The 24,941-nt window shown below is 33.9% G+C and overlaps 1 protein-coding gene across 1 annotated transcript in view; it reads right to left on the bottom strand.

Annotated features, from left to right (window-relative positions):
* atrn (attractin) overlaps positions 1-24,941 on the bottom strand; it is a 132,033-nt gene that overhangs the window by 47,300 nt on the left and 59,792 nt on the right. Inside the window, exons 15-22 of the mRNA XM_056471480.1 lie at positions 22,368-22,616; positions 20,896-21,033; positions 20,720-20,813; positions 18,153-18,205; positions 17,846-17,940; positions 13,668-13,746; positions 13,396-13,553; positions 975-1,036 (exon numbers count right to left, since the gene is read on the bottom strand). Coding sequence (XP_056327455.1) covers positions 975-1,036; positions 13,396-13,553; positions 13,668-13,746; positions 17,846-17,940; positions 18,153-18,205; positions 20,720-20,813; positions 20,896-21,033; positions 22,368-22,616 — 928 coding nt within the window. The remainder of the gene's footprint in view (positions 1-974; positions 1,037-13,395; positions 13,554-13,667; positions 13,747-17,845; positions 17,941-18,152; positions 18,206-20,719; positions 20,814-20,895; positions 21,034-22,367; positions 22,617-24,941) is intronic.

Below are 24,941 nucleotides of genomic sequence, written 5' to 3'. Positions count from 1 at the left end.
GCTGGGCCATTCTACAGCTTGATTTTTTTTTTCTCTGTAAGCATTTGAAAGTTTCCTTGGCTGTGTTTTGGATCATTGACTTGTCCACTCTGGCTTCATCTTCATCATCCTGCTAATGTAGATGTTGGACTGAAGCAGTTGATATGAATTTACAATGACGAAGGGTAGAGGGTTGCTGAACTACCGAGATTTCAGCTGCTGTCTGGGCTTTCACGCCCTTTCTACAGCTCCCTTTCTTCATGTGTTCCTGTGTCATTTCATTTCATTATACATTATAACTTCATATTGTAAACTAATTAATAGTTTTCGTGGCATATATGGATTTCTTTGGTTGCTACCAACATCTGGTGAAAATTTCATTTATATATATGTTATATAATTCATATATATACAGCCTTTTTAATTAAATAAATTTGACATATTTGAAGCTTTGGTGCTGCCGCCATATATATATATATCACACATTCTGACCTAGAGAATAGATAATTTCAGTAGAAGTTACAGTAAAAAATATTTTTTGCATGAAGTAGACAACCATATTGTCATTATTCTAATGTTTTGTTTTTAATTACTAAGTTTTATATTTACTAACTAAATTACTAAGTTTTATGTTTAAAATCATTGGTGCTGTGTTAATTTATTAGGTTTTATGAGAATAACCAATATGGTACAAACATGATCCATAACCATATGTGAACTATCATCATATTTAACCACATTTATCCTTTAGCAAAGCAACAGGGTTGTTTTTATGGCGAGTTTGCTGTATATAATCTGAATCAATAACATATTACAGCAGGTCTTCAAGAGGTGAACTAAAGCTTAGAGCTAGATCATGCAGAAAAGCTCTTCAATCTAGTACTTTAAAAAAAATTTAATCACTTAGATTCAAAAGGAATTAGTGAGCAGATATGAAGTTCATTAAAGATTTGAGTAGTTCATTGGTTGCTTATTACACATGCAAAATATCTTACCTGAAGAACGTGACAAAGAACTGAACCAAATCCATGAAGTTACTGTGTTGAGAGAAAGCGATCTGAGAAGAAAAAGAGAAATGGGTGTTGAATACTGATTAAAATAATAACAATTTACATGTTTGTGTTATGACTGTACATGTGTTTGTCTAAATAGGACATGGGAGCAAAACGTGTCGTTCCTGACTGTAGCAATACTGCCCCCTGCTGGTACTTTATTCTTACAATTGATCAACAGACTAAAGTATACACTGCTTTAGACTCTTCATTCTAAATTAAATAATATGTAATTATACTGTTTTAGCTCAATTATGTTATATTGATCATAAAACTCGCAGAGACTTAACTCTGAGCCAGCATCTTTATTAAAACTCTTTTAAGCAAGGAACAACGTTTCATACCTTTAAATTTAAAAGTGGGTTAGTAGCACATTTATTCTTAAGTCTGATGCCTGATGCTAAAACAAAATTGTGATGCCAAGCTTATAGAACAGGGTTTTTGTGGTGGGGGTGGGGGTGGGGGGGTGTTACATAATATATGTGTATGTTCTGTATGTGTAAATATAAATACACTCATGCATGTATGCATATATTTGAGAAAATGTTTATATACAAAAAAATATACGTATGATACAACTTGTATCTAAATTTAAATACCTGTAAATATTTTTGTTGTTTATAGTTTTGTTTTTATGTATGAGTGTGTATTACATATACATAATTTATGTTTGTGTATTAAATATAATTATTATGTAAAAACAAGCCTTTAAAAACAGAGCCACAAATATGATTGTATGTTTTTTTTTAATGTAAAAAAGGAAAAAATACAGATTAGTAAATATGGATGATATAAATGCCTACATAAATTATAAGATAATGAAATATTTAGTTTATATTTAAGGTTATATTACTACAAGCTTTCTTAACTCATTATAACATTATTTTTTTAAATATACAGATATTTAACAAATACCATTTATTAAAATATTAATACATATTTATTTTAAATTATTTATTTTGTTTGAAGAGATGCAACTTTTATTTTAATTTGAATGGTTAAGAAATAAAATTGCGCATTTATTATTGAACATCATTGGTAAAGTTAATTTTCTATGTTTATGTATGAAATATCTGTTGAAAAATCAAAAATGGCCTCAATAAAAAAAAGGTTTGGAAGATTGATTCATGATGTACTCAAATATAATTTTTTCAACTTGCAGTAGCTTAAATACGTATTTTTATTTAATATATTTGCCATAATCCTATTTGCATGTATAACACAACTACCTGTGTGTATACTAGGACTATAATTTTATATAATAATATACAATAATTCATTTTACTGTTTCTCTCTGACTTGACCAGTATTTAACAGTCCTGTTTTTCCTATTTAGTGCCCAGTTTTTAAAACCCCTGGTATAATGCGTGAAACACCGCAGCACTGGAATTATTTAACAGGCAACCAATCGTCAGTGCTTTCTCATTAAATATTCATACTGCACTTGTACAACTTTCACACATTGTGTTTATACTCTGAAAAAAGAGAAACCAAAAAATAAATATGACCGCATTGTCCTTGTGTGCTATTATTTCAAGTATACACAGTTGAAGGCAAAATTATTATAATTATTAATTGTTGTGGTGTTTAACAGAGCAAAAACATTTTACAGTATTTCACATCATTTTTTTCCATCTGGAGAAAGCATTATTTCATTAGTTTAGGTCAGACCAAAAGCATTTTAATTAACTTTTTTTTCTACAATAATGTCAATATTATTAGACCTCTTGCCTCCTATTAGCCTCCAATTGGCTACAGAATACACCACCATCCAAAAACCTGCCTAATTTACCTACAGCTTGTCTAGTTAACCTAAGTATATTGTAAAATAACTATAAAATAGTATGCACTGTCATGATGTTAAAGACAAAATAAACTACTTATTAAATTACTTATTAAAACTATTAGGTTTAAAAATGTGTTGAAAAAAATATATAATAAACAGCACTTGAATATATTTTTTAAATAATTCAAATTTAAAGGCCTAATAACCCTCAACTGTACACACGAGAAAAACAAAGTGGATGTCAGATGTCGACATCTATCCAGATGGTAAAGCTGTTATCAAAAGCAGTCACAAGCTCACTGCATGCTGTACTCATCCAATCAGCATTATTAACCTTGCAAATATGCAAATGAGAACATTAACCCAGGGTTTACAAATGTACAGCTGGAAATAAGAAAACCTGATTAGCCTGGATTAATTACTAACCCGGCCCCTGAAACAAGCTTACAATTATGTTATCGTGTTTAACGTGACCCTTTCTCCAATGTGTGATGTGTGGTTAAGTGAGCTGATGAACGTTATACAAATAGAGCAATTATGATTTATTATGAGCTAAAATCATTTTAGAAAAATGTGGAAGCAATAAAGATTACTCGAGAAATTGATTTCTTCTTACCAGGGTTATTACAGTTTAAAAAAAAAAAAACACAACTCTTAAATCACCGTGTAACTTCAAGTACTGCAATATAAATAGTAACAGAACTAGGTTGTATAAAAATATGTAAATAAGTGGGATAAAAATACTGTCTGTTTTCTAAATCTGTTTTATAAATCTATTTTTCTTTATATCTTAAAGATAAATCTGTGATGTTTTGATTCTATATAAGGAGTAATATCTAAAGAGTAATACAATTTTTTCCCACCTAAAACTAGCAGCGCAACACTATTTATATATGAACAATATCAAATGAGTAGCAGTGTGATATGACTGTAAATCGGCACTGGTGGGAGGCGTGCCTTATTGTCCCACCAGTGGTGATATACAGCCACATCCCACTGCTACAAGTGTGATATTGCGTTTATACAACAGTTTGACGGCATAATCGTGTATATAAAAATCAAACACGGGGAGTCTCAAAATTGTTTTTGCATATATTGTATATGTATATGTATGTATATGTATATATACACACACACACACACATACATATATACATACACACACACACACACACACACACACACACACACACACACACACACACACACACACACACACACACACACACACACACACACACCACACACACACACACACACACACACACACTTATCTATTTTATGAATCAATTTTCTATCTATTTTTCTTTATATCTTTAAGACAGAGGTGTTATCTTTTGATTTATTTGGTATATAAATATGTTTTTTCTCTAAAAAAAGATAAATGACCCATTTATTTCACACCTAAACCTAGCAGCGCAACCCCCTCAAGCAGTTACATCATTTCCTGTCCCTCTTTTCAGGGATGATGCACACTCTTAAACTTGTCTAGCACAATGAGGGCAGAGTCTGCGGGACACCAGAGACATTCTTCCACTTTAAAACACTGTCATTTTCTCTCCGTCTTTTACCTGCTTTTCAAACAAGCTTACTCTTCCCTCTCCATTCCTCCAGGCACTTCCAAAATAAGCACTGGATTTTGAGAGAAGTGGGTACAACTGAGTTACTGCCAGACATCCACAGCATGGAGGGTAAATTCACACAGGGCTCTCATTGAGCAGATGCTGAGCGCTGATACGGCCTCTCTCTTTTGCGTTGAGACACACACGGGCCTGACTTTTCAAAAACTGACTCACAGCTCCAGAACACACTGATACACACACACGTTCAATACAAAACCACAGTAATCCAACCATCACTGTCAGTCACGCATGACAACCTGTCTCACATCGCCATTCATATGGTGCATGTGACGTAAACACAATATATAGCTTGTTAGCGGGGCCGTAAAGAATCTGCGGACATCTTTTTGCCATTTCTGGGCAGAATTCTGTACGAATTTTATACGTATATATATATATATATATATATATATATATATATATATATATATATATAAATATATATAAATATATAAATATACACTTGTACATATATACACACACATACATATACATATATATATATATATATAATTTTTACTTCTGTTAAATGTTTCATTGAGATGGATTGTTAGGCCACAGGAAAAGAAAGGCCCATTTAAAATGATTTAAGACCTACAAGACCTAAATTTCAGTAAATCTAAGACTTTTTAAGGTCTAAAAAATTGTTTTGAAATTTAAGACATTTTAAGACCCCTTGAACACTCTGTTTATAAAGCATACAATGTCACCTGTTGTTAAAAACTAAGCTCAGAATTCATTCAAGAGAGAATAGTGATGCATTTAGAAACGTTCAGAATCAATACAGGATCAGGATTTCTCAAACAAGTTCACCACAAGACTAGATGATGCTATCAAATGGCCGTGGGTTCGAATCTCAGCTTTGGATAAAAGCATCTGTCAAATGCATACATTAGGGGTGTGGAAAAAAATTACACAGCATAACTTTGTGCACCAATACTATATTTATACATAGATTCTCAATCAATATATCACCAATATCAGATTGATTTCTAATTTCATATTGTGGTGACTCTTGTTATTCTCACCCCTAGCATACATGTTAACATAAGCAAGAGAGTATGGACTAGTACACCTGGCAAGGCAAGTTAAACAAAATAAAATGAGTTTTGTTGCTGTATGGAGGATTTTAACTGAAACCCAGAAAGCCAAGGGCACAATCAAACTTATTACAAATGGCAGTGAAAGAAAGTAAGCCTGAAGAATCAAGCATTTGTAAATAACTAGTAATGAGAAAAAGGAAGTGCGCCATCTCTGAATCATCACAAATGCATTAATCCAATGTGAAAATCTTTATATTCTGTGTCAACCTGCCGTTGTTTGCACAAACAGTCAGTTTCACCCCAAATGTAAGCCACTGGATGAGGTGGAAGTTGACATGCTGGAGTGCTCAAACAGAGAGATGATTTGAAAGCGTGACATAACTCCATATTAAGGTTTTCATAGAGAAGCCATAGAAGAAACATGTTAGGTTCGCCAAAGAACATTTCTTTCATGTTTGCTGTGAAGCTTTCATGTTTACTGTGAAGCAGAATATTAACTGTCTAAAGAAAATCTTTACAGTCTAATGAACCTTTTGTTGAATGGAAAATGTTCTATGAATGTATGAATGTAAAGCTTCTTAAAGCAATCGTTCACCCAATTATGATGAATGTTGAAGAATGTTGGTTGCTGACTCCCATGATCGACTTCAGTAATAGGAAAAAAACACAATTACTATGAAAGTCAATGGGTATAAGCTAAAAGCATTTTTCCAAATATCTCCAACAGAAGAAATTCAAATACGTTTTGAACAAGTGAAGCATGAATTCAAATTTTAAAAAAATGTTCATATTTAGCTGAACTATCCCTTTAAATTGCACCAACGATGCAAATAAAAAGCTTTATTTTTTTTTAAGAGTGCAATGTTTACACTCCTCAAAGTCAGCCTACACATAGCTGAAGTGTCTCTGAACATCAATCTAGGCTAAAAAGAATGTAAAGTTGAGTCCACCGAATCTTCAAGTGACATATTTTTAAAGTGGGTGAATCCCACGAAACCTGTCAAGAACGTGTCTAAACTCAGCTTTCGACTGCCTCTCACAAACATCAGACTGCAAGTCATTCTGTTTATAAAAAAGAGCAGTATGGCAACTGTGTGGAAACTTGGAAGCAACAGTTCACCCCCAAAAATGTTTCTTTTTCAGTTAGAATTTAAAAAAGTATAGATATTTTTAGCTAAAGATATTATTAATCTGTAAAAGAAACTGAACATTATTTACGATATTTAATACAAAAACAAGCAGCTGGTCAGTCAGTTATTTGAATTGGACATACCAGTTTGTCAGCTATGGATTCCAATTAATAAGATTTTAAATGTTCAGTTTCTTGCAATGACTTCTTATTCAATGACCAGAGATTAAACTGCAAATGACTAAATCATCGACTGATGTATTTTAGCCAAAACATAATTACAACATGAGCACAACAAAGCTAAATGAACATTGGGCAAAAAGGACATTTGACTAAACGGCAATATTGCTTTTATTTTGTGTCAAACAGTACAAGGTTTTGCTAATTATTTTTGTTCAGTAAGCTAGTTAATTCAATGAACATGTTTTTAATAATGAAGAATCTGTAGTATTTGGATAAAACACTCCTATTTTAGGGGTAAAAGGTAAAATAACTGACATTATAACAAAAAGCTATGATGATATGATTACTGTACATTCAAATGGCTGTTATTTGATAAGTTGGATGTCCACATTACAAATAATTATCATATTATGAGTCAGTATATTTTAAAAAATCTAACAATCATCTAATAATCCATCATATAATAAAATATATTTACCGTTGCTACTTTTAAGCCATAATAAATTATGATGGAATTTATCAAACAAGTACATATTTATTAAGGATTTAATAGCGGTTTATTAAATCAAAATATATTGAAAATACAAAACATCTTACTTTAGCAACTGTATTCTTATAAATATATGACTTTTGCACTAAATTATAAACATCACTTTAGAAGGGGTGGTTAAAAATTGTTTAAAAAAATAATTATTTACATTAATTAGCACTAGAAAACCTACCTTTTAATGAAATGGGTTTTTAGATGTGTTATTATTTTTACCATGTTGAATAATATGGATAAACATTACTTCTAGGAAATGAAATGTGACACTTTTCTTTATTTATTTATGACAATTAAGCCAATAATAATAATAATAATAATAATAATAATAATAATAATAATAATAATAATAATAATAATAATAATAATAATAATAATAATTATTATTATTATTATTATTATTTATAATTTATATATTAATAATTTATTATATTTACATTTTATTTTAATAGAATGGCACCATTAGTGATAATGCATTCGATTTATATATTAACATAGAAATATAATTTCTTTCTTATTTAAAAAACACACAACTACTGTATCCAAGTAATGATGATCTAATGAGAATCACCAGAGTGAATAATGAGAATTACGAACATTAAAATTAAAATGACCAGACCTTTTGGTACTACTTTTGTAACAAAATAATATCATGGTGAAATGCAACCTGCAAGCATTTTCGTGATGCGATTCAACCAAATTCTGTTTTCCATCACATAACATCCGCACCTAGGAAACCCTGACAAAGTGAAGGCTCCTCCTGTACTTCTGTTTAGATATACAAGCATACACACTTTCAGCATTGCACCGGCCAAAAGCTACACAGGCCGCACACAGACTCTCCAACCACAGAGCAAAAAGAAAACAAGAGGCAGAAACAGAAGGCTGCTTCTGAACTTTCTGATCTCTCTTATTTCTCTCAGACTCTTCCCTCAGTCTCTCTCTCAAAAAAGAGCCATGTGTTTCAACTTAACATTCCATCTGACGTTCTCAATCTCAGCCTGCCATGTTTACAGAGCAGGTTTTTCGCCTCTCGTCGTTCTCCTCTAAACGCTTGACAACAGCCCCTCTGTCCTGCACGCAGAGAGCCCTTTTTGCCCACATTCACTCTTGAAATCGCCACAAGCCTTCTCCGTTTGATGAAACGTGGAACCCAAAGGTTGGTCAGAAATTGAAAGGTGAACAAGAGAGACGGTAAGTGTTACCTGTGTGACATTCAGCCTTTCTCCATGAGCTGAGGAGGCTACGTGCTCTAGATCAGCTAGCGGACAATCTAAAACAAACTCTGAGTTAGCGTCCTACCAAAGTCAGATCGCTTTCCAACGCAAAAGGAAGAGAGGAGGGGGAAAACTAAAAGAGGAGGAGAGGAGAGAGAGAAGAGGGAGGGAAGGGAAAACTCTGCCAAATCATTTCCAGACCAGACAGAAAAGGCCAAAGATATATGAGAAAGAATAAAAGGAGATGGCCTTCGTGAATTTACAGACGGAAGGAGAGGCTAAGACAGCAAAACAAAACAACTGACACTCACACACACAGCGGTGTGATATTTTCTCTGTATATGTCAGCGGAGCCAATAATGTGCGCTCACCTGGATTTTGCAATTCAACTTATTACACCGTGTCCTAACTGCGCATGACCCGGCAATGCGACGTGCTAACTTTTCAAATGAGTTTTTGTGGCCCTCATCCACAACTGCATCTCTCGAAGTTGCTATTTTACAAACAGTTTCTATTTCTGTGATGATGACGTGGCTGAACATTACCTTAAACACCTCAGGTGCTGATTATGTGCTTTATTCGGTGTTAAATGGTACCAGTTTGAGTTTGAATACCATTTTATGTGAGATTTATGGCTATACTGAAAGCGGCAGCAGATAGTTTACCTCAAATCTTGAAAATAAAATAACCAGCAAACATATAGTTCAAACATGAACATAACAACGATGACTCAACAAGTACATTTAATAAGGTTAATGAGCTTTAATATGTATTTAATTAGATTACAAACCTGTCCTTGCCATTGTGAGTAGAGTGCACCATTCTGCACTTCTGTGGAACTTCTGCACTTCTTGTTTCTGTTGCGTGTCGTTTGATGCGGAGAGTCAAATTGTTTGTTGCTGGAATCTTGTTCATTATTCACCTCTCAAATCAGTTATCTACTCAGTCAACATCATTCATTTTCCTTTGGCTCCGTCCCTTATTCATCAGGAGTCACCAAAGCAGAATGAACCCACCACTATTACAGCATATGTTTCACGCAGCGGATGGCCATTCAGCTGCAATCCAGTACTGGGAAACACCCACACACAATTTTACACTACGGCCAATTGAGTTTATCAGTCAACATCAATAAAACAATAAAATAGCCGGAAACCCATTGGAATTAAACGGTAGTCTGGTCATTCCATGTTATGATATTTCACATTGCTCCCCTTACTCTGCTGCCTAGTGTTGTCGAAAGTATCATCCACCATGCCATTCTGTACTGTAATTTAAAGAAGAAAATACAAACAAACAAACAAAAAACCCATCCTTTTCCCACTAACATCTGAGCACTCTTAAGCAGGTTCTTTTACACATATGATTGGCCACTGTGTTCACACACTCAACAGAGCACTCAAACAATCATCCACTGAACAGTGCTCAAAAGGTAAGCAGGAAATGCTAATCTTGATCATTGTTTTTTTTTTTTTTCAAAACTGACTGATATTGAAGTCTGTATGTTTGACAGCAACAATGCAGTCTCCATGGGTTTATATGATGCAAGTTCAATTATTCACTCAATCCAAATATTTCATAGAGGTTTTAGGGTAATTACACTTGCAAAATATCATCCTGGCAGCTTTATGATGCTTAACCCTGAAGAACCATATATGGTAACGTTAATATTGATTACTATATATAATAATAACAACATATAATATATGAATCTATGGGGAGAAAAGTCGAGTTTGACAGCAGCTTAAGAGGTAGAATTGGGATTGGGCCTAAGGCACGTTTCCCACCAGTGCTGATATACACCCATAATCACACAACTACTCGTGTGATCTATAACCCTGAGTAACACAGCAGTTTTGGTCACACTTTAATTGGTACAATTCTCACTATTAATAAACCTTTTATAATGACTTTTACTTTAATAAACTCCTAATTTGCTGCTTACTTATAGTTATTAAGGTAGTAGTTGGGAATTAAAATTAAGTTTTTAGTAAAATAAGATCATGCGGAATATATACTTTATAAGTATTAATAAACAACCAATATCTTAATAGTATTCTAATAATAAGTAGTGATCCAACGATACAGATACCAGTATCGGGTCGATACTTGGTTAAAATACTCGTACTCTTATCGGACATGAAAGGCCGATACCACGCACCGATACCACTCAACAGTAATTCACAATACATGGATGTGATTTGTTGTCCTACCTGACCTCAATGTCTTAATGTAGCCTAATAATTAGCCTAATGTATTATATATTAATAGCTTAGTCCTTATAAACAGTCAATATGAAATATGTTCCTTACATAATGATCACAGCTAAACAAGCTAGCACTCATTTTATTTCTAAACTATAAATTAAAAAAAAAAAAAAATTAAGTAATGAAACATTATGTAAAAATCTAAAGACTACAGGCTAAATAAAAGCCTCTTGTCAGAGCTAAATATCACTGCCGTCACCACGCGCGTCAGTTTAGAGCTTCTGTAAAGATCAGACAGCCTATACAGATCACACACTCTTAATAAACATTTCATGTAAATGTATAAATATTTCGATAAGTATTGTTAATGAAATATTTATAACAATATGATCTTGCTTTTGGTTATATGCCGGCTTTGAGCGCCTTACACTCTCACTCTCTCTCTCTCTCTCTCTCTCTCTCTCTTATTTATTTATATATATATATATATATATATATATATATATATATATATATATATATATATATATATATATAACATAATCTCCCTCAGAGATATCAGAGTTCAATAACGTGGTGCGCAGTAACCAACACCTCCCTGTAAGTTCACACACTGCATAGACTACAGCTCTGGTGTGTTATGAATTGCATGTTTTAAATGACAGCGAGACAAGCTATATTTAGTTTTTATTGTAAAATATACATTATAACCCAGTACGCAGTAAAATAAAATTTATTGAATGGCTTGCCTATTGGTGGCGTATGTAACCCCTAAGCCTAAATAGGCTGAGCATATTTTTAATATATTAAAACACATACATACACATACACATATAACACAAACTAGCCATCCATTCAAACAAAAAAATGCAATGAATGGTTTATTTTGGTTTTCATTTTATTAGAATTAATATAATTATTAGGTGACACAACTTCTACATAATATTGGCTCTGATTGCGTTTATACTGATATCCTACAAATAGACTTTTTGGCTCAAAGACATTTATGCCTGTTAATTTCAGTGCTGTAATTCGACAGATTTCGCAAAGGCTTCAGCTATTCTACCTGTCAGCTGGCACCAGTCTCAGTTTTGCGACTTGACTTGGAAGGCGTCTATACGTATCGATGTTTGTGTCTGTGTGACAGCGAGAGTGAGATGAGATCATACCTCAGAATCGATGTGTGGCCGCAAGTCATAGTTACTTTATTGCAATTTTCGAATATTGGCTCATCTAAACTAACTTTTCATTCGAATAAAAGCCGAAATATTGACAGACAGACAAAGCAACTTTCGTTTTTTGAAGAGAGCAGCTTCAATGATAAAAGACGCGCGCACACGCACACACACCACTTGTCGGCTGATTCAATATTGCTTTTTTTAACATTAAACGCATAATAATCAAGTGCAAAAAAGAATAGCTGATCTTCGGAGTGCTCACTGAGGTTGCCGCGATGGTTGGTTGTTTCTCTGCAGTTGGCTTGTCAGTGCTAAATGACTTTTGTTTTAATAAAAAATAAGATTATTTATTATTAAACATTGTTGAATGTAAATACTGTAAATAAAATAGCATATTTATGGCTATTGACCTTATCTACTGGCGACCCACCCAGTGTTAAACATTAAGTAGCCGACATTTTGATTACCTGACCAGCAGATTAAGGACAGGACTTGTGAATAAGAAAGAATCGCACATAACAGGGTTTTATGCGTCCCCAATATGCAATGCCAACAGAGTGACTCCATAAGGTAACGTACACTGCACACACATTGTGTAATGTGTGAAGTCGTGAACGTATAAGCGCAAGGATAACTAGCCCTTTACTAGTAAATGTCCATGCTTAATCATTAAAAGATAAGGTCTGGATTCGCAGGGTTATCAACAATGTCTGTATATTTTTGGCTTGGAACAGCCTTCTGTTAAAAGATTGTGTTTATCCTTGCCACAGGCAAAAAAAAAATAATAATAAAAAATAAAATAAAATAAAATAAAATAAACTTCATCGGTATCGGTACTCGGTACACAAATTAAAATACTCGTACCGGTTTGTAAAAATGCAGTATCTGTGCATCGCTACTAGTAAGTCTAATATTTTATAAAATAGTTAACAGTGACAACTAGTCCCTATACTGGGTCCCTAAAAGTGTTACCAAGTATTCCCATAGGTGCCATAAAGTTAGCAAGTATTTTTTTTTCTTTTGATTCAGTACGTTGAATACCACTGATCTCCAATTAGACATAACTTTGGTCCAACATGCAAATTTAAGCTGCGGTCACATTGGGCTTTTCCTCCCATAGACCTCCCATATGCACGCGAATGCGTCAGACTGGAAACGCAAGGTCATGCGTCAAGTTTCGCATGTTGCTGCAGTGCAAAGTTCAAGCTTGGTGAACTCTGACCTGTAAAATCGCATCACTTGACTGTGTGAGACCAATCGAGGATCAAAACATGTCCTCTCTGGACAGAAATTTAAAGCATGGAGCAATCATTTGCTTTTTTTAATGTCTAATCATCTTGTTTAATCCCACCCCTTTTCGTAGCGCCGCGCGACAGAATTTCGCACACACAAAGCCCAGTGTGACCGCAGCTTAACTTCAATTCAAACATGTAATTTAACTTCAATTAAACTCACCTGGATTTTGATTGGCCAGGTGAAGTTGCTGACATAAACGTAGAAGGTGATGTTGGTGTTGCTCCTGAAGTCGAACTTCTCATTAGAGAAACTGTCCTTGAATTCCTTGATGTTGCTGCGTGAGACTATAGGGATTTCCTCACCAGCTTGAGTTCCAGCTGCTCAGACAAGAAAGAAAAAGAGAGATTTAATTGAATGTGCTGTTCATTTACAACAAGCTCAGTTTATGCATGTGTTTGTGTTTAATATATGACTGTGTCTGGGTTTCAAACCTGCAAAGCTGGTTGCCCATGTAATGTTGAGGTTGAAATTTTTCGAGGCATTAATGAACATGTCCAGATCGCGATTTTGCTGCAAGACAAATTCAAAAGACATTCAGACTGAATAATCAATTAAATTTAAATATATACCCTATAAAATATATAGTACAGTTAAAAAAACGTTGAGTATTCCAGGGTGATGTAAAGCATGTCACTCACTCTCAATACAGATGTCACATAAAATGTAGTTCATAAATAGTCCGTTTTAAACTTAAATGACATGAACAATGAATGAACAAAATTCTTCATTCTTTATAATTTTTCATTAAATTTGTCACTAGATTTCCTTTCTGCAGATTTCAGTTGCAATCCTGGATAAACACACCTGTCTGTAATTATCAAGTGGTGCTTCAGGTCCTAATTAATTGGTTCAGGTGTGTTTGATTAGGGTTGAAGCTGAATTCTGCTGGAAGGCATCTCTTCAGGAACAGGGTTGGTGACTCCTTCAGTAGATGATCAAAAAGGAATTCATACTTAATCTATAATATTTTGAAAGTTAAATTTTCTCCCCAAATTGTATTTTTTTTAATACATACACCAATACTATATGCACAAGGTTGCATTTTTTGTTCAAAAAATATAGTGAAAATGTAATACTGTGGAATATTATTCAGTAAATATGGTATTTTTTTCTATTTTAGGGACATTCTACCAGAAACGTACATTTTCAATTATAAAAAATGTGACAGGGCCTGGCTTTTAGGCTTGTCCTCCTCAAAAATCATATAAAGCAAGCATAAAATCATACAATTCACTAATAGAACGTATCCTTGATCTCTGTCAGCTTCTCTGTCAAATGATGTCACTTTATCTGAGTCATAGCCTTAAAAAATTTAATGCAAATGTGACAGGACTGACTGAAACAAGGCACATTTTTAGGCACAATAGTATTTATTTGTAGAATCTATTTATAATTTCATGTTTTTAATCAATTGATGTGAATGATGTGAACAACTTAAACTTGCTGTTTCTGAAGTTTTTTTCTTCTAAACAGCTTTTAGCATAACAAAACTATTAAAGCTGTAGGTTTAAATGGGCCTAGGATAAGGACAATGACAGGGTTTGCAAATTTCTATAATGTATATATATAATATATAATCTGAGAACCATATGAATGACATACTCCTTTACAGAACAACTCACAGAAATCAACCATCAGTTCATTTTAGACATTTTGGGGGATGAAATACTTTTTATTCACTGTATTTATGTTTTTATTTTTTACAACATATAATGTAAGTTTCTGGTAGAATGTCCCTTTGATTACTTAAATTACTATTCCTTTGATGGCAAAGCTGAATTTACTAATGTTTAATTTTTTTTAATTTAGTAAATTAATTTTTTAAAAATGTGCTGTTGAATGGGCAGTTAAAAAAACACATTTATTTTAAATCCTTTCTTTAGAAGCATAACAAAATGCAACGGTTTAGATTAATGCATCCCCATTTGTAAATAACTGCATTAAAACATTTTAATATGCTTTAAAGGGGTGGTCCGTAGTGTAAGGCTTGGTTGTCTTTATGAGGTACAAAGCAATGTGTGCTCGTGCTTAATTTGAGAAAAAATACATTACTTTTTTATATATATTACTTTAATTACATACTGTTCCTCAGCTAACATGAAAACCACATATTTCCTAGTTTGTCCAAAAGCCCACCCTCAAGAGGCTCTGATTGGTCAGCTAACATAATGTGCTGGGATTCGCTGATTGGCTCAATGTCACCAGAAAGCATCTCTGCTATAACATTACAGTGTATCCGGTCATGCCCCTTTGCTGTGCAGGGTGTATGCTTGTAACCTGAAGGGTTTATGACATTATTATTACGGATGAATTTTTTTTTTTTGTAGTCCCCAAACTTTATTCGCTGCAGGCTTTGCTAAGCTAACTCTGTAAAAGCCAATGTCTCCCTTCGCATTGAACTTTCAGCGTATTACTTTGAGAGATGTTGTTGATGTTCTCACAACATTACACATCAACTAAAGTTTAAAATATGATATCGTAGTGGACCACCCCTTTAACATTTTTTTAATATATATTTTTGTTTTTATATTCACTTCAACTTTTCAATTATGGAAAAAACATGTAAGAAACCGATGAAAAGCCATATATTAAACGTACTGCCCTTGATTTGCAAAATAAAAAAACTTTAAGTCATAAAACTTATGAAAATTACACTCCAATGAGTATCTCAATGAGTGCCAAGTATAGGGTTAATTCTGCTTAAAGAACATGTTTCTGGTAAACCTCAGATTTCTTTTCATTCATTTTTCTTCGGCTTAGTCCCATTATTAATCAGTGGTCGCCACAGCAGAATGAACGCCAACTTATGCAGCACAGCCAATTTTACACAGCAGACACCTTTCCAGCCACAACCCAGTACTGGGAAACATCCATACACACTCACACACACTCATACACTATGGCCAATTTAGTTAATTTAATTCCCCTATAGTGCATGTCTTTGGACTGTGGGGAAGCACCCGAAGAAAACCCACACCAACATGGGGTGAACATGCAAACTCCATACTGAAATGGCAACTGACCCAGCCGGGACTCGAACCAGCGACCCTCTTGCTGTGAGGCAACAGTGCTAACCACTTAGCCACCGTGTCGCCACAGATTTGTTTTAGCTTCATTTATTTATTTATTTATTTAAATTTAATACTTGATTTATAAAGTGGAGGAACTATGACATCAATTTGTATGCAAAAACCCAGAAGGGAGTTAGCATTTTAGCAGTTCCAGTTCCCTCGTCCCAGAGTCAATGGGTTTTTTTCAATGGGATTTCGGTTAAATCACTTTGTGGCTAACACAAACTCAAGATACTTTCACGTTATATTGTACGACATAAAACACATCAGTTACATCACACTCTTGATTTTTTTAATCGGTTACGCTTCTTTAAACAGACGGTTGCTTTCAAGTTGCTAAATGGGACTTCAGGTGGTGTCGGAGACATTATACGTCATCGAGCTGAACTGGTCTGGAACGCTTGTGTTGGGCATTTGGATTTGTCTGTTATTTAAGTGTATTCATGAATAGTGTTTTATAGTTTGTAGTATTTTTCTAATTGGGAATTCATATTGTGTGTAGATAATGCCTTCACTTGTAGAGACTGTCAAGACAGATTCATTTGTTGATCCTTTATTTTAATTAAACGATATGGGGATACTGCTTTCCCCTGCAGCCTGTCTCTTTCCTACTCTCAGTAATGCAAACGTGTGAATAAATGTGTAAAAATAAATAACTGTCATTTTAATGTGATCAATTGATTTTGTCGTTTTTTTTCTTCATCTGAACACATTTAACTCTAATGTCCTAACATAGACATATGCAATATTTACACTCCTTAAAATGTATAGCATATGTGACAGTATGGGCTGCTTTACGCTGTACTTCGTGACAAAAAAAAGAATATTGAATGTTGTTTTGTATCCATGATGGAACTTCTAGGCATATAGACTTGTCCCTCACGCATCATTTCTGTCATCTAAGTGGGTTGTTTGCACGTGCGCGATACACTTATTTAAATATGTCTTATAATAATATGTAAGCACATATATACATACAGTTTTAAAACTTTTACAACAACCGTAAAGCAAAAACAAAATGTTTTTCCCATGTAAAAAACTATCCAAAAATGCACATAGGTCTAGGTGTTTTTGCGTATTTATTTATTTATAATATATAGCATGGATTATAATATAATATACCAAGAGAGAGCAAATCTTTGTCATGGACCATATTTCTAAAAATAAGCTTGAAAAGTTGTCTGTAGCAGGGTGGAGCTGACGTCACAGGCGAGCGCCCTAAGGGCACTGTGGTCCGTTTATAGCCTAATCTTAGCTTTTCAATTTTTGAGTTTGCATTTAAGATCCAAAGTGCGGAAAGTTGTATTTTCGCGTGAGGATTATCCAGCTGTACAAAACGTGTAAGTGTAATGAACAGTGTTTGAACACAGAGCTTACTATTTGCAATCTTCGAAAATCCTATGGGAAAATTTTATTGAGGGAACCAGTTTTATGCTAGCAGTCGATTAGCCTACAAGGTGACGTCATAGTTCCTCCACTCTATCTACACCTAGTACATGCACTTGTTCAACAGTGAAGATTTTTCCAGCACAACAAACCTCATCTGGAGTTGCCACAAAGTTAATAGCAGTGTAGTAGCGGTCGTCCTCCTGAGACAAACTGAAGGTAAACTGGTAATCAATCAGCAGTGTGTCTGTGTGTCAGAGATAGAGATATAGTTACGGCTGTGAAAGAGAATAGATGGAAAAATCCTGCTATTTTCACAGACAGACTGAAAGGCATGCAGCTTCATGCTTTCTCCCTGAATCAGTCAGCAAAGGAGGAAATGAGAGGTTCAGAAAATGACTGAATGACTCAAATAGCCACAACATGAGCTGCCCTGATCGCCAGCGCAAACATACTCACAATAACAGGTTCCCTTCAGAGGATTGCCCTGATAGCGATTCTCCACCTCACACCTGACAGACACAAACAAAAGAGCTGGATGAAAATCAGAGTTGATGAGTAGGAATAATGTGGTGTCCAGGCTTCCCAATCTACGCCAAAATGTCAAATTCACCAACTTTCACTGACTGAAAAGCTGATTTTCCATGACCTATAATGAATATACAGTTGAAGTCAGAAATCTGAGCCCCCCTTTGAATTTTTTGTTCTTTTTAAAAATAATTTCCGAATTTTCACGGTATGTATGATAATATTTGATTTATTTCAGCTAGAATAAAAGCAGTATTTAATTTTTGAAAACTAATTTTAAGGACAAAATTATTAGCCCCTTTCAGCTATTTTTTTTCGATAGTCTACAGCAGTGTTTCCCAACCCTGTTCCTGGAGGCACACCAACAGTACATATTTTGGTTGTCTCCTTTTTCTGACCCATTATCTTTAGGTGTTGGAGTCTCTTCTGATGTTATGATAAGTTGATTCAGGTATGTTTGATTAGGGAGAGGTTGAAAATGTGTACTGTTGGTGTGCCTTCAGGAACAGGGTTGGGAAACACTGGTCTACAGAACAAACCATCGTTATACAATAACTTTCCTAATTACCCTATATTGCCTAGTTAACCTAATTAACCTAGTTAAGCTTTTAAATGTCACTTTAAGCTGTATAGAAGTGTCTTGAAAAATATCTAGTCAAATATTATTTACTGTCATCATGGCAAAGATAAAATAAATCAGTTATAAGAAAGGAGTTATTAAAACTATTATGTTTAGAAATGTGTTGAAAAAAAATCTTCTCTCCGTTAAACAGAAATTGGAGAAAAAACAAACAGGGGGCTAATAATTTAGGGGGGCTAATAATTCTGACTTCAACTGTAAATTTGAGGAATTTTGTGGTTCTGTGGATGCAAAAAATAGCAAAACATTTAGAGGAGCCTGCAATTTATAACTTTTTTAATGCAGATTTCCTGCAAACTTTCCGCACAGATTTCTGTATTTTGTGATTAATGTTTTTGTTTTTTATTTATGAGTGCTTTTGAATTGCATTACGTTCTTTTCTCCAACACGTTTTGATGCTGAAAAGTTTGAAAAAGTGATTTTTATTGACTTTTTTTTATAGTTTGAAGTGGCATATTGTCGGGTTTGCTGTTGTAAATTGACATTTTTTTAAAAGTCACGGCAAAATCAGTCATTTTAGGCTGTGAAAATCAAGAATTTTTAACATGAACATCCTGGTGACTGAATTTAATTACTAAATTTGAAAGGACCTCTGGGAACCCTGAGTCTATGATATACATTAGCTAATGCTAAGCTGGAAGTCTGTTAAACGACTTAATCTTAGAGGAAAGAAAAGCTCCTAATGGCCTGTTAGCACATCCTGTACTCTGCAGAGTTCACACTGCTTGTGTTATTGTTTTTTGGGTGTGTTTTTTATATAAAGTTCCTTGAGGTTTATTTATAATGTTAAAAATGTTATTTACACACAAAAATACAAAAAAAAAATTGTATTGAACATTCTGACCCTCTTAGCGAAAAGTCTGAGTTATGGGGCAGGTCTTTTAAAAGCTTGTTAAAGGGAAAACTTCTGATGAAATAGCACCTGATCTTTTTTATGAAATAATGGTTTTAATCTTTTAATAGTCAATCTAATAAATTCACTGTCTGAAAAATGTTATGAATTTAAATGTAGACATAAATGTATAAATATGATTAAATGATACAAGCGCTCTGTTAGGAAGTACACTCAGTAAAACAATTCTTCTGCTGCTTGTTCAAACAATATACAAACTATTATATAAAATGAGCTAAAAATAACACAACTCTTGAGATTTTTTAGGGACAACTTAATTGTTTTATGTTCAATCCATTTAAAATTGCTAAGCTTTGCGTTGGGACAACTTGAATGAATTGTGTGAAACCCTGCATTTTTACAGTGTATGTGTACAGAAAAGAAAATAATATAAAAATATATAATTATACATTACACTTTCACAGTATTTTAATGGCAAAATTATTAAAATATTAAATATTTCATAGATTTCAATGCTTTAACATTTATTTATTTATTATTTTAAAATGTATTTTACAATATTGAATGAAAAACATCAAGAAAATGCCACATTCAACAAGCCACAGACTCTACACCATAAAAGTGCATAAAAGAGATGAATAAATACGATATTAAGTTGTTTTTATAAACAATTTTCCTCCTGTAATGTCCTCCTGTCATTGTGTGTAGCCTCAATATTATTTAATATTGAATATTATAAAAAATAATTATATTATAACAGTATTATTAAAGATAATTCAATGTTTAAAGACAAAAAACGACTATTAACTATTATTAGTAATTATTAAATTACAATTTAAAAACAGAAGCCCTGAATCAGCACATTGGTACAAACAGTACTGTAGAGCAAAACACAGTGTTGTAAAGTACACACACTGCAAATGTAGAATATGTGCCTTTTGTGTGTGTTGTGTGTGTGTGTGTGTGTGTGTGTGTGTGTGTGTGTGTGTGTGTGTGTGCACTTACACGTGGCAGCGATCACCTTTGATGCCCTTGGTGGTACAGAAACACTTGCCATTGTTGGAGTTGCACATGCTTGCATGACCGTTGCACTTACAGGCTGCAAATGAGCAACACACAAACACTGTAAGATCTTATCAAATGGCAAACAAAAGTCTACTGTATTTTGGAATGAGACTTACGTTGACAGCTGCCTCCGTTTGTGGGATCGCCGTAATAACCAGAGATGCAGCTCTCGCATTGTTTGCCCGTGGTGAGATCCTCGCATCTCTCACACACACTTTCATTCACACATGAGCTGTGGCCGTTACACTGACATGCTGCATCAGAGATGCACACATTACACACACAGATTAATCACTGAAGTTACACATAAAACATCGTTAAAACACTTTTATACATCATGAAAAACAATGTGAAATATAGCTTTACTGTAATATACTGTAGTCTAGAAAGTTTTTAATTTAATTTGTCTCTTATTTGCATTGTTTTACCTATTATCTGACATTTTTTAACTTTAAAAGATACTTTGCGTTCATTTATATGCTATGTTGTACACTTCAAATTGTAAAAATAAAAATAATGTATTGTTAATTATTTATTATACTGAAACTTGGTAGGCAAAAAGTGATTGTGAAACTACACAGTTTCTTTACATCTGTTAAACAAAAAAAAAACATTTTAAATTTTAAAATATGATGACCTTTGCCGCCAGAAAGAATATTTTACTTAATTGGATTAGTGATAAATCTCCATCACTTAAAGGTTGGCACAAGATAATGTTTGAGTTAATTCCCTTGGAACATCTTACCTATGTTTTACACAAAAAAACTAATTTCCAGATTTCAGACTCTATATTTGGATAATTTTGAATCTAGTCTTTGCCCTTTCATGCTAAAAGGAATACTGTAACTGTATTGTTATCTGAAAAATAAGCAATGTACAAGAAGCAATTCAGACTTTTTTCTAATCGGTTTTAATTGGGATAGTCCCGTATTATATAAAATGTGAGTTTTTTTCCTCTTTTCTTTTCTTTTTCCTTTTTTTCTCTTAATTTTTTTGTGTTGATATTTTTCTTTGCGAGTGCTTTGAAGACTATTGTTTGAAATATTGAAGTATTGTTATGTCTGTATTATTGTGAAAATCTAATAAGCATGATTATTAAAATTATATATATATATATATATATATATATAATGTGCATCTTTTTTTATCAAATAAAAAGTTAATCCTACTCAGTTATGCACATTTTCTAAATCATTTCATATCGAAAATGCGCATAAAACTAGGTGGATGAAAACGTAGCTCATGGTTACCGGTTTTCAACATTTCTCAAAGTATTGTTTTGGTGTGCAATAGTAGAACGGTTTGTTTACTTGTTTGTTTGTTTGTTTGCTTGCATTTAATGCCATTCTATGGCCATTTTCATGATGAGAAAAAGTATTTAATAGCTGAAAATGTCTCAAAAATTATTTGGAACTACTAAAGAGTGAGAAAAAGGTAAATAAATATCCATTTTTTTAAATAAACAATTAGATTAGCATTTAACTCAAAAGCTTAAAACTTGATTTAAAATCAAAAGTCAAAGTTTTTCACTAAATATTAATTAATTTCATAAACAAATTCAACACAGAACAAGTCACATGAGCTTCACCTGGGCACTGGATGAAAGACCAATTGTAGTTGCCCTCCACTGGGCACAAGCTCACGTTCAGCATTGGTTGAGGAGCAGGAAGGATGGAGGGTCCTGAAGTGGACGGGGCGTGAAACAGGGTCTGGACTGGACCGCGGTAAGAGCCCTCTATACACTGACCCCGGCCCGTATTACTGGGATCAGTGCACCACCCACATCCAGGCTGGTCCAAACAGTGGCCGCACGTCTTGTAACCAGAACAGTTTTCCGCTGCGGTAAACACACACACACATCCACTTATCAAACAGTTCATGCAGTGCAACAACCTCAAACTTAGCCTTTGACTTTCTATTAATCTGAATGGATTTTATGTCAGTTGTAAAGACTACTTTATCCATTACGAGTCAATAAACAAAAGATGTGCTGATGTTCAGTCTTCCATTTACAAAGAGAAAACAGCTTGACAGTTCTGAATGAGAGGCAGACATTAAATGATCTTACTATAGGGCTCCTTGACATACTTGATTCTGATACAGTGCATCCAGAAAGTATTCATAGCGCTTCACTTCTTCCACATTTTTTTGTTACAGCCTCATTCCAAAATGGATTAATTAAATTCATTTATTTCCTCAAAATTCTACACACAATACCCCATAATGACAATGTGAAAAAAGATTTTTTGAAATTGTTGCAATTCATATATTCACAGCCTTTGCTCAATACTTTGTTAATGCACCTTTAGCAGCAATTACAGCCTCAAGTATTTTTGAATATGATGCCACAAGCTTGGCACACCTGTCTTTAGAAATTTTTGCCCATTTCTCTTTGCAGTACCTCTGAAGCTCTATCAGGTTGGATCTCTCTCCAAAGATGTTCAATAGGATTTAGCTCTGGGCTCTGGCTGGGCCACTCAAGGAAGTTCACGAGCCACTCCATTGATATTTTGGCAGTGTGCTTTGGGTCATTGTCCTGCTGGAAGATGAATCGTCGCCCCAGTCAGAGATCAAGAGCACACTCTGAAGCAGGTTTTCATTCAGGATGTCTCTGTACATTGCTGCATTCATCTTTCCCTCTATTCTGACTGGTCTTCCATGTCCTGCTGCTGAAAAACATCCTCACAACATGATGCTGCCACCATCATGCTTCACTGTAGGGTTGGTATTAGTCTGGTGATGAGCGGTGCCTAGTTTTTTCCAAACGTAACGCCTGGCATTCACTCCGAAGTGTTCAGTTTTAGTCTCATCAGACCAGAGAATTTTATTTCTTATGGTCTGAGAGTCCTTCAGATGCCTTTTGGCAAATTCCAGGCAGGGAGTGGCTTCCGTCTGGCCACTCTACCATACAGGCCTGATTGGTGGATTGCTGCACAGATGATTGTATGTTCAGATGGTTATGTACATGTGATTTTTCAGGTTTTTCATTTTTAATAAATTTGTAACAATTTCAAAAAATCTTTTTTTTACATTGTCATTATAGGGTATTGTGTCTAGAATTTTGAGGAAATAATTTAATTTAATCCATTTTGGAATAAGACTGTAACATAAAAAATGTGGAAAAAGTGAAGCGCTATGAATACTTTCCGGACGCACTATAGGTCAATCACACAAGAGCTGGGAAATATGACTAAGTATTCCATATGAACAATATAATTCCCCGTTCTTGGTTTGCACCTGGAAGGGCATCCCTTGCGTAAAACATATGACACTGTAGTTGGGGGTTCATTCTGCTGTGACGACCCCTGATAAATCAGGGACTAAGCTGAAGGAAAATGAATGAATGATTGAATGAAAGAACGATACAGAAAGTCTATTGTTTCATATTATGTTCTATCTTCTATATTGTAGTGTTGCAAAATACACTGTTCACTGCAATACTTTTTCATAATTTATACGAGCGCAATATTACATGCCATTATGGGAATGCAGACATAAACATGAATAACAGCATTGTTAGAAAGTTGCAATCTAGTACAATGTTTTATGCTTTACATTTTACATTAATTTGTATCATTTTATATACATATTTATTTTTGGGGGGGTTTTAAGCTTTAATAGATAAAACAAATCGCAAATATTGAGAAAGCATAAAGAGGGAAAGGATCAGCCAAAAAAAAAACTTAAACCAGGGGTCCGTTCTTTGTACGTGGATTACACAATTAGCTGGATTTAGATACTGCTGATTTGACATGATCCAGGATAGTTTAATTCTTCAAAAATCATCTTGTTGTCATAGTCACAGTTCTGGTAGCTCAAACCAGGCTCATTTTATGTAAACAGGATTAGACTGGGTCAGTTCAAGCAAAGATAATACTGAAAGAATGCACTGAATTTTGATATTTTCTTACAGTAGTGATATACACTTGGGAAAATAGTAAATATGTATTTTTAACTATATATAAAGTTAAAAAATATATATTAAAAAAACTTTTGAAATCTACACTTATAAGTAATAGTTCAAAGATTGCCACCTGCTAGTTCAAAGAGAAAATTTTTAGATTTTTTTAATATATGAATTTTTTAGATACAAACGCGTACATGCACAATATTCGACTTTTTTTTTTTCTAAAAGGATAATAATTTATGCAGTCATGAACAT

The sequence above is a fragment of the Danio aesculapii genome, chromosome 13, assembly GCF_903798145.1.
Source record: "Danio aesculapii chromosome 13, fDanAes4.1, whole genome shotgun sequence".
Taxonomy (NCBI): domain Eukaryota; kingdom Metazoa; phylum Chordata; class Actinopteri; order Cypriniformes; family Danionidae; genus Danio; species Danio aesculapii.
Note: the sequence above shows the minus strand (reverse complement) of the source record. Positions and strands in the feature narration are given on the sequence as shown.